Source organism: Dendrobium catenatum, unplaced genomic scaffold (assembly GCF_001605985.2).
Source record: "Dendrobium catenatum unplaced genomic scaffold, ASM160598v2 fragScaff_scaffold_1583, whole genome shotgun sequence".
Classification (NCBI taxonomy): Eukaryota; Viridiplantae; Streptophyta; class Magnoliopsida; order Asparagales; family Orchidaceae; genus Dendrobium; species Dendrobium catenatum.
Window position 1 is genome coordinate 987823 of NW_021320045.1, and position 10591 is coordinate 998413.

The window sequence follows — 10591 nt, forward strand, 5'->3', positions numbered from 1 at the left end:
CCTCCACTGTCCAGGTACCACATGCTCTCATAAGGTATTTTGTGAGAGCAAGCCTACAAAATCATCAAATGTCAGATTTAGGAATCCAAAGAAGTCTGGGTCCCTTCTTATAAATAGAAGAAAGCAATGCATATGTGTTATGTTGTGAATCATGAAATTTGGATCTCCACACCCAATGTGTACTACGGTGAACAGTACAAGTGTGTGAAATGTGCCCTAGCATGCCACATAAAAAACATCTAACACCAAGAAAAGGGTTTATTAATCTATTCGGGTTATAATCCCTCTTCCTAGGTTTTAAAACTTTTAGATCAGATGTGAGTGTAGTCCTATTTTCCTCAAGTGTTTTAATTCAGCTTTAAACCTCGAATTAGCACTTTTTAAAACTGCATTATCAACTCTCAAATAGTGCTCACTATGCTTAGATTCATCAATATATGTTTTAAAATCAGTCTCAAGTAAGGTGCAGGATGCTTTCAATGAATCATGTTCAATAACCAACTCATAATGCTTTTTATTTAACTCATCAAACTCATCAAGTAATGACATATGATTGCCATTAATTTGGGCATGTTCTTTACATAAAACTTTATTCTATTTTTATGAATTAAAAAATTCTAATTTCAAACTAGCAAGTGATTTCTTAAGTTTCCTATATGATGCATGAATTTTCTCACAAACTTCAATTAATTTTTTAGAGCTTAGTTCACATACCTCTTCTTGGTCAGACTTACCAAGATGATTATCGGCCATTAAGCATAAGTTTGTTGTCTCCTCCTCAGCTTCAATCTCAAAGGTGTTAGATGCAGAATCTTCCTAGAATGTCTTTTGACACTGCTTTTTGTCCCTCCTAAACTTAGGTTTCTCCTCACCCTTCTCCTTGCTTGAGTGATCCTTAATTGTAATACAATCAGCTTTGACATGACCTGGCTTCATGCATTCAAAACAAACAATATCAGAAGAACTTTTAAAATTTTTACTATCCTTATCTTTTTCCAATTCTGATTATGCTTGTGATTTTTCCTTAGAAAGCTTTTGAATTGCCTAGTGATTAAGGAAACATCATTGTTTTCAGACCGGAAAGAATTTGTATCTGTATCGTTAGCTTTCAGCACCATAGTTTCCTCCTTCTTCTTAACTACATCAAGTTATCTTTGGTTCACCCCTTGCTCGTAAGTAATGAGTGACCCAAGTAAGATATCAACAAAATAAGTATTCAAATCCTTAGATTCAGTAATTGCAGTAATCTTAGCATCAAAGGAAGAAGGCAAGCATCTCCAAATTTTATAGACTCTTTTATAGTTAGTTAGCTCTCTTCCTAAGGCATGCAATGAGGTGACATTTGAGTAAACCTAGCATACATGTCAAAAATTGATTCAGTAGATTTCATATGAAAAAGTTTGTAGTCATGCAATAAAACATTCAAGCAAAATTGCTTAACTTCATTTGTTCCCTCATAAGTAATACACAATCTATTTCAAATTTCTTTATCAGTAGAATAAGTTGAAACACTCATATAATCTTTAGATTTCTAAACACAGAACAAATAGTTCAAGCATTTTTCATTCAGTTGCACTAAATCCCTATCATCAAAAGTCCATTCAGTAAAAAAAGAAGTTCAGTTTTAATGCCATTAATTTCATGAGATAGAAGTCAATATCCATTCTAAACAAGCATCCACATGCGATAGTCAATCGATTATAAAAACATAAACATACAAGTTTTTCAAAAATCAAAAGGAATATTGTCAAATAAATATGGTCGGGTGATAGAATACCCTTCAGCGTTATTACGATTACCAAATTTAACTATTGATTAAAATTTAAAAGTTTTCAAAAACTCATTTTTATGAATCAGGCTCTAATACCACTTGAAAGATAGTCAGAGAAGATGACTTGGATCCTTGCTTGGAGCAAACTTTATGAAATCCCTCACAATATCCTCTCTCTCTCTTCCTTGCTCTTCCTCTCCTCTTGGCTCTCTCAGGTCAGGACAACAGCAAAAGATCTCATCTTGAGAAAATAAGATATCTTTTAAACAAGAGCTCCAAAATTTCCATAATTTGTAACTAATCGTCAAATATCATCAAGGATGATAGACTGATCGCCCTGTACAATCAGTTCAAATTTAGCTTAATCAGCTAGGACGAATTCGGAGAGTTTGGATGATTAAAAGGTTCCTTTGTTTAGATCATCCTGTACGATTAGTTTAAGTTGATGAATATCATCCAGACCATCACCCTAGGTGGATGTCTAAATGATGAAAAAGTAACTTGATAATCCAGGATAATCTCATGATCATCCGGGATGATTATTTCAAAATTAATGTTACATATCGTCCAGAACATCGCCATGGATGGATGTCTAAATGATGAAAAATTAACTAGATCATCCAGGATGATTAATACTAAACATCACATATCAGTCAGAACATCACCCTAGATGGAGCCAGGCTGATTATAGATTATTCAGGACAAACTAAGGTTTATTAACTGATCATCTCAAACAATCATGAGATTATCTAGGATAATATGATCAAGTAGTCAATCCTTAATTACCAAACTAATTTAGGCATAATTGTAGTCCATCGTCCAGGATGATATCCAAAAATAAAACATGCCTAAAAGGATTTGGCAGTTGATTCTTTTTTATTTGATCCTATCATTTTGTAAGATGATAATATCATTCAGGATGATTTTCTTAACTGTGGCTGCCTTAACCAGGAAGCCCTAATTAAGGTTTATATTTATAATTGATCATCCAGGACGATTTGGGATCATACCGGATGATGTGATCAAAAAAACATATAACACTAAAAATAGATATAATTTTTCCCCCAAGTGTGTGTGTGCAAGTTTACTTAACATCAGGACCCACATTGTAAAAGACACTTAACATACATTATAAGCTGACTTGGTCCTAATCTATCCAATCTTGAGCTCGTTTGATTTGTAATTTAATCTTGTAGACCTAAAACGTTAGTAGGCAAGGTAATTATAAAAAAAATAAAAGTATTAGTAATGTTTGCTATCATCAAAATTATATTTCTTGAAATCAGATTTGTAATAAGACTTTCAATATTAATATTAAACTAAATTTTTTATTTAATTGATTGAGCAGTAAAAATAGCATATTTTTTAGTCTTTTTACTTGCATGTCGATATTTGTTTTAGCATGGATTTAATCGAAGGTTTGAGAGAGTATGTTAAAATTATTTCTATTTTAATTAATAAAAAATTATCATGCACACATAGAAATTTAATAGCTTTAAGAAGTAAGCCCTAGACCGACCTGAGAGTTCACTCTAATAGGGGATACTTTGAGAGGCACATGCTAATCTATATTCAATTCACTTTTGATCACAAAAATGTATCAAGATTTTAAGCTCTTCTTGTGGCCTAGTATAAGGAATGAAGTGGCAGAGTTTGTAGCCAAGTGCTTGGCATCTCATATGGCAAAGGTATAACATTAGCGACTTGGTGGTTTATTGCAACCACATTCTATTCCAGAATGCAAGTGATAGGAGATTTTTATGGCCTTTATGGTTAGCTTGTCGAGATCATAGTAAGGTCTTGATGCAATTTAAGTTATTATTGATAGACTTGCCAAGATAGCTAACTTTCTAATGATCAAATAGAATTACTCTAAGGAAAAGTTAAAAAGGATCTATGTGGATAATATCATTCAACTACACATGATTCCCATCTTCATTGTGTCAAATAGAGATAAAACATTTACTTCAAGATTATGGAAGAAAGTGTCAAGAGCTTTAGGTATGAGGTTGAATTTCAACACTACCTTTCAACCTTAGATTGATGGACAATCAGATCGCAACATTCAGACTTTAGAAAATTTATTGAGATCTTGCATTCATGACTTTGGTGAATGTTTGGAAGACTGCATACCACTTATGAAGTTTGCTTACAATAATAGTTTTCAAGCTAACATAAACATAGCACCTTTTGAGGCTCTTTATATAGGAAGTGCAAGTCTCCATTATTTTTGTTTAAGGTCAAAGAGAGGAAGCTCATAGGACCTCAACTAGTTGATCAAGTTACAGAGAAGATTTATCTAATTTAAGAAAGGCTTCATTTAGTTCAAGAACCTTAGAAAATATATTTTGATCATAAGCACATGATTATTGAATTTGAGGTTGGTGATCACATCTTTCTCAAGGTTTTTCTCATGCGTGGAATTACCAAATTTGGTAAAAGTACAAATTTTTAGCCCTATTTCATTGAACCTTTTAAAGTGATAGAGGGAGTTGAGAGAGTGCATTTAGGCTCTTCCTCTGAGGCTTACAGGAGTGTTAATATCTTTCATGTATGCCTTCTCTGACGGTATATACATGATAGTTCTCACATTATTCATTTCCAGCCTCTATTAATTCAAGAATATTTGAGCTATGAATAAATATAAGATATCATTTTGTAATATGAAGTTTGACAGCTTCATCATTGATCTATTCCCTTTATAAAAGTGCTTTGGAAGAACCAGTCATACCAAGAAGCAACTTGGGAGATTGAAGAAGAGATGATCGTGAAGATCCCTCTACTTTTTCAAAATTAAGGTATGAATTTGGTGACCAGATTCTTTTAAGAGAGATAGTATGTTATAAATTGATCAAAGATCGATTCAATCCAGGACTTTTTTGTGACCCAGCTAACCCTCTCGCTCCCCTCATCACACACCAGTAGTGTCGAACTGAGCAATAGGCCATAAATTTGAGTTGAATCTCACATACACCTCCCTCCAATCATGAAAATCATGGGATTCGTCTATCTTGTGTTACTTTTCATGCTCTACTCCCATCTCTTCTCAATTTAAGAAGGGTTGAATGCCAGGGCATTGCATATTCTTCTTCACTTGCTTCTTTATAGATACCAAACCTCTCTCTCTCCCTCTTCTTCCTCACAACCGCTATTTAATTATTTGGCAAAATCAGCAAGCATCTTCATCAAGTTTTTTTTTTCTCCTTCAATATTAAGCTCCTTCATCTTCTCTTTTCTCCTCCCTCTCTTTTATTTTCTTCTACATGTTTATTAAATTATATATCATATATTTTTCTTTGATCGTGTAACTAATTTTATTAGTGAAGATTCTATTTTAGTTTTAACATTTTTTTATTAGTTAGCTTTCTTTGGGAGGAAGCTTTATTTATATATGATGATTCAAATTAATCTAACCTTATATTATCATTTTAGGTTGGAAGAATGATATTCAATATATTTATATATGTATATTTAATTAAGCTCGGGTTTTGTAAAACTTATTTTTCAAGCATTGATGTCTTTCAACATTATTCTTGTTTATAGGACCTTCTAGTCGTTTCCCTCATAGCGCTAATAGTTAATTATCTTGTTGGCTTGAACTTTCATGTCGCTGGCCTAAAAGGTAAGTAATTATTATTTATTTTGAGATAAACATAACATTCTTTGTTAGTGGTGTTATTCTTATTTCTTGTGCTAGAACTTGGGATATTAGATTGCCAGTCATTTTATTATAGATTCTTTTATTTTACACATGCTCAAAATGAATTAGGAAGATTCATGAATAGATCAATCTTGATTTATTGCTGTATAAACTCATGTACGTATCTTTTTTTATATTTTCATGTATGTGCTCTTATTGAATACAATAAATGATTATGCTAGCAAATCATATCTTAGTATGAAATAACAATTATCATATTAAAATTATAAAACTTATTGAAAAACGATTATGAAGTTTATTTTTAAATTATATGTTTTTGTGCATTGATGTGTATGTTGGTAAAACACTATTGGTTATTAGTTACTCGAGGCTGACGAGGCCCCAGAATGATGACTCTATAAGAAATCATTAGACTTTCTTAGGTTGGTGTTTACCTACCAGTGATGGGTATTTGATAAACTGACTATAATTATATACATTAGATGTTTGATATATATATTTTCCATGAATTGAAAATAATAAATGATTGATAACCCATTTTAAGGTACAAGAATAAATAGTGTGCTGCATTTGTAAGCATTGAAATATTTTAACATCACTAGCTAATTGATATACACACTAGCATATTAGAATTTGTTATAGTAATCCTTTCATATTTCATAGCTACTTTTTTAGTGACTACATGTTACAACTCACACCTTTTGATTGCTCATACTACATGCCCCTATCTTTTGTCATTTATGTTTTGATATATAAAAGTTACTTGTTAAGTTTGATTTATCAAACTCACCCGTTCTATCTTTTTATAACAGGTCCTATAGGTGTGTTTATTGGACTCTTACCATAGGAGCAAAATTATCAACAGTAGACTTTTTTTTCTATTTTATATTTTGTAGTAGTTTTCTATGTTTTTGATTATAAGTGTTGGGTAGTTCCTTTTTTCTCATCCATCCTATTTACATTCATTTTCTTGTATCAATATTAATGTTTGGATGTATTATCTATTTGAATTTTATTAATGAATTAATATTTTAATCTTCACTTTCTAGTGTTACTTTAGTGTATATGTATCATGTTATATCTAGGATATGCATGCTTTTCTTTGTGATTTCAAAATAGGTCTTTATATTCCTTCATCATGTCCAATGTTACTAGGATATACCGTCTTTCCGGTCCCAGGATGTGACATTAACTCCTAATAAAAGCTATTATGTTAAAAACATGTAGCAAAAATTATTGAACTGAGTAAAACTTTTATTAAAAAAATATTTTGTCAAACTCAAGTAAATACATGAGCATTTTACTTGAAAACTTCTTATTTTACCTGAACAATCTCAAGCCACTACATTTGAGCCATTATTTTCATTTTTTATATTATTTATTTTTATAATATTAAAATATCATTTATTTAGGGAATCATAAAAGAGATTAATAATAATGAAATGATTTTAATCTTTTTATTAATTAAATTAGTTGCCATTCATGTTCATCTTATAACTAAAAAAAATAAAACTATAAAAAAATTATATCATAATAATTTATAAAATATCTCCTAATAGACTTCAAAAAATTTATATTTATATTTAAATTAGTATATTTCATAGTATTCAATCTACTAATCGAAACGTAAATTTTAAAATTCAATTTAGTGCATTTTATATCAGCACATCTTAAATTTTATTTCAATTCTATACCATTATTTATATATTACTCATTCTCCCCTAATTTCCATTCAAGGACCGTTCGCTCACCTCTCATCTTCGCTTCCGCCTACAAATCAAAATAACACGTCCTCATTCGTTGCATTCTTCGCTCCCTTCTCTTCTCGAATTTCCTCCTGCGATCTCATTCCTCTGGTAGTATGATGCGAAAAAGATCAAACCACTCGCGGGCGCCGCCTCCTCCGCCGCCGGCTGACTGGGAAGTTCTCCCTGGCGGCATGCTCGTCCAGAAACGCCTAGGCGGAATCTCCCCCGACGCCGCACCGCCAGTCCCAGCTATACGCCTCCGCATCAAACACGGCCTCGCCCACCATGAGATCTATCTCAGCTCCCAATCCACCTTCGGTAGGTGAAATACAATCCTAATGCAATTCCAATTCAAAGAAAACTAATAAAAGATATACATACCCGTCTTCTAATTCCAAATCCAGGGGAAGTGAAGAAGATACTATGGGAAAAAACGGGTTTGCATCCTCAGGAGCAGAGGATTCTTTTCAAAGAAAAGGAGAGAGACTCGTCAGCGTATCTTGACACCGCCGGCGTCAAAGACGGTTCGAGGATGGTGGTCGAGGAAGATCTCACCGCTCGGGCCAAGCGGCTTCTTGAGATGCGCCGTGTTTCCCAAGCTGAGCGGGTGGCAAAGTCACTCGCTGCCGTCGCCGTCGATGTCGACGGGCTGGTATCGAAGGTATCGCTTCCCTGATCAAGAGGCATCCTTTACCTCTTCCTTCCTCCCAATTTGAGGTTTTTTTTTTTTTACTTTTCGTGAATCTTCTTTGTCAAAAATGGAGATTTTAGAAGTGAATTTTGGTAAATCGTCCTAGGTATCGGAGATGGAGACGGCGGTGGGGGCGGGCATGAGTGTGGCAGAGAAGGACGTGGTGGAGTTGATCGAGCTGCTTATGGCGCAGCTTGTAAAGCTCGATGCCATCGCTGTGGAGGAGGGCGAGGCCAAGAGGAAGAGAGGAATTCAGGTTTGTTCGGCCCTCGGCATTCAAATCCGTCCGTTGTTGCTTGCTTATTATCTGCATTTGGTTCTTCAACTTATTGGGAACTATTTTACACACCTAAGAAAAAATTCTGAAAAATATTTAAATTTGATTAGATGACTCAATCAAAAAAGTTTTTTTTTTCCACGTAAGAGTGAAAGATACTCTTTTAAATTTAATTAATTCATCTGAAAATGAGATTCAAAATTAATTTTATAAATTTTCAAAATATTTTTTATATTTTTTCTCAAAAAAAAAATTACATTGTAGAATTTTCACTTTCTAGTAACTAAGTAAAGCATTATAAGTTTTTAACAATTATAATCAATCAGTCCGCTTGTATCAGTGTTCAAAATAAATTTTTAATAAACAGTCACAACTTCAACGCTTCAAATGAAATTCCTAACATTATTTAACTGATTTTGACATAAATCTTGTGCAGGTCAGGAGAGTGCAGAGGAATGTGGAGAAACTGGACCAGATCAAGCTGAAGAACTCAGAGCCTATGCATTCTTCTTCTCCTTATCTGCAGAAACAACAACAGAGGCAGCAGGTTGTGGTAACAACCAAGTGGGAGATGTTCGACGCAGTCGCCGCACCGGGGATGGCAGCCTCCACGGTGCCTGCAGGATCACGGATTGAATGGCAGTTGCTTTGATTGATGAATTCGATTGTAAAATTTGATTTGATTCCCTATTTGTGTGCCAAGTATGAAAGATTGAAATAGCTTCTATTTGAATACTTTTTTGATACTGTGTGTATAGGCCTCAGGGGCCAGTCTACATTGAATGAGATGAAAAGAAAAATAAATTGGAAACTTTTCACTTTAGTTTCCTTATGCATTTTTGTCATGTTATTCTGACGGTTCGTAGTAGTCTTGCGATAGTAAAGCAGATATAGCAGTGGAAGGCAGCTCACTTTTTATTTTTATTATTATTATTTTTTTTATGCATTTAAATCAATTAAGATAAATTCACATACAACCCATCTACAAGACTCTAACTCAATGCCTCTTAGTTAGTAGCCAAAACACTCAACAAACGAACCAAAGAGAATATGTGCTCGACAATTTCCCACTGTTTCGAAGGTTAAAATGACGAAAATACCCAATTTGCGTGAGAGGATATGTGCTCCGGCTCGATCATTTTCGCAATTCCCACACATCTCCACTATCGTAGCTCTCTTCAGGCCAATCTCCCATTCCCACGCTGAAGCTTCCGGAGATAGCTCGTCTCAGCTATCGGAGATCGCTCGTCACTTTGATTCCCATTCACGTCTCAGCTATCGCATCTCTTCTTACGATAATCTACCCAGGCTACATCCTCCACTCTTACACTTGGTTGATCAGAGGTCCCTCGTTAGCTTAGTAGCAAATTTTGAATAGGTATAGCTCTTACCCTTGGTTGATTGGATGCCTTCTTCAATATGACGTGCTTTCGATTGCAGGGATTAATCTAATCATTTTTTCACTTAGCTGCGTTCGATTGTCGGGATTTTCATCTATTTTTAACGAGTACAATGAAATTATTTTTGATACAACTTCAGAATTTTGAGTACAAATTTTTAGGAGTCGATCATGCTTGATGCATTTTATTTGTACTTTTTTGAATGCAAAGAAACATAGATTATGTATTTTGAGACATGATCAGTATGTAGCTTAGCTAATTTAAATGCTCATTTCTCTTGCTCTTTTTACCTTTGTACGACATATCTTTTTGAAGCTCAGTTAAATGGCAAATTATTAGGTCCGGACATCCACTAAAAATTTGCCTAGTGGAATGTACATGTGTCCGCGGAAATTTAAGTCAAGCGCGTCAAAAGCGCACCTAAAGCGCAGTCAAAGCGCAATCCACGTGGCAAGTTTTCATTTGATATCCGGATCTATTTTTAGGTTCGGTGATCGGACCTAATAATTTGCCCAGTTAAACAGCAGGTTTTGATCCAAAACCGAACTGTATAAGCAAGTAGTAGGAAAGATTACTAGCTCCTTAATCAGCAGGAAGGATTTTGCAAAGCATAACAGAAAGTAGAGCCACAAACAACAAATGTGGGAGCTCCTTCAGCCATCGGTTGTGTTGTCTATTTATGCTTTAACTTCGATGATATCATAGCAAATAGTTTCGTATATAAAACTATGGGATTATATGACATTATAAATGTTCTCTCATTTAGGCAATAAATGAGTTTAACGGAATTGAATTTGTCCTAAAGGATTATAATTAATTCAAAATGCCTATGTTGCCTTTATATATAATCCAATTTTTTTAATGTTTTGTTCTTATTTTTGTATTTATATAGCCTCAAATATAAATTCTGCAGTAATCTTGCTTCTGAATTGAATTCGATGCATTTGATTTCGGACGTCCTATATTAGTTTCTGAATTATGCCTCTCTTATCATTTCATTTGTACTCAACCTCATGTTCTGATATGCTTGCGAACAACAATAC

General features: G+C 33.8%; 1 protein-coding gene across 1 annotated transcript; it reads left to right on the forward strand.

Annotated features, from left to right (window-relative positions):
• Positions 1–7153: 7153 nt before the first annotated feature.
• LOC110101040 (BAG family molecular chaperone regulator 1) lies at positions 7154–8971 on the forward strand. The gene is made up of 4 exons (XM_020828805.2): positions 7154–7498; positions 7585–7841; positions 7978–8127; positions 8585–8971. The coding sequence occupies exons 1-4, from the start codon at positions 7294–7296 to the stop codon at positions 8798–8800; spliced, it is 828 nt and encodes a 275-aa protein (XP_020684464.1). The 5' UTR covers positions 7154–7293; the 3' UTR covers positions 8801–8971.
• The last annotated feature ends 1620 nt before the right edge of the window (positions 8972–10591 follow it).

Excerpts from the sequence above, each read along its gene's own strand:
- LOC110101040 (XM_020828805.2), top strand. The coding sequence starts at position 7,294 with ATGATGCGAAAAAGATCAAACCACTCGCGGGCGCCGCCTCCTCCGCCG. Across the intron at positions 7,499-7,584 it reads CAGCTCCCAATCCACCTTCG|GGGAAGTGAAGAAGATACTA; the intron begins GTAGGTGAAATA and ends TTCCAAATCCAG. Across the intron at positions 7,842-7,977 it reads TCGACGGGCTGGTATCGAAG|GTATCGGAGATGGAGACGGC; the intron begins GTATCGCTTCCC and ends AAATCGTCCTAG.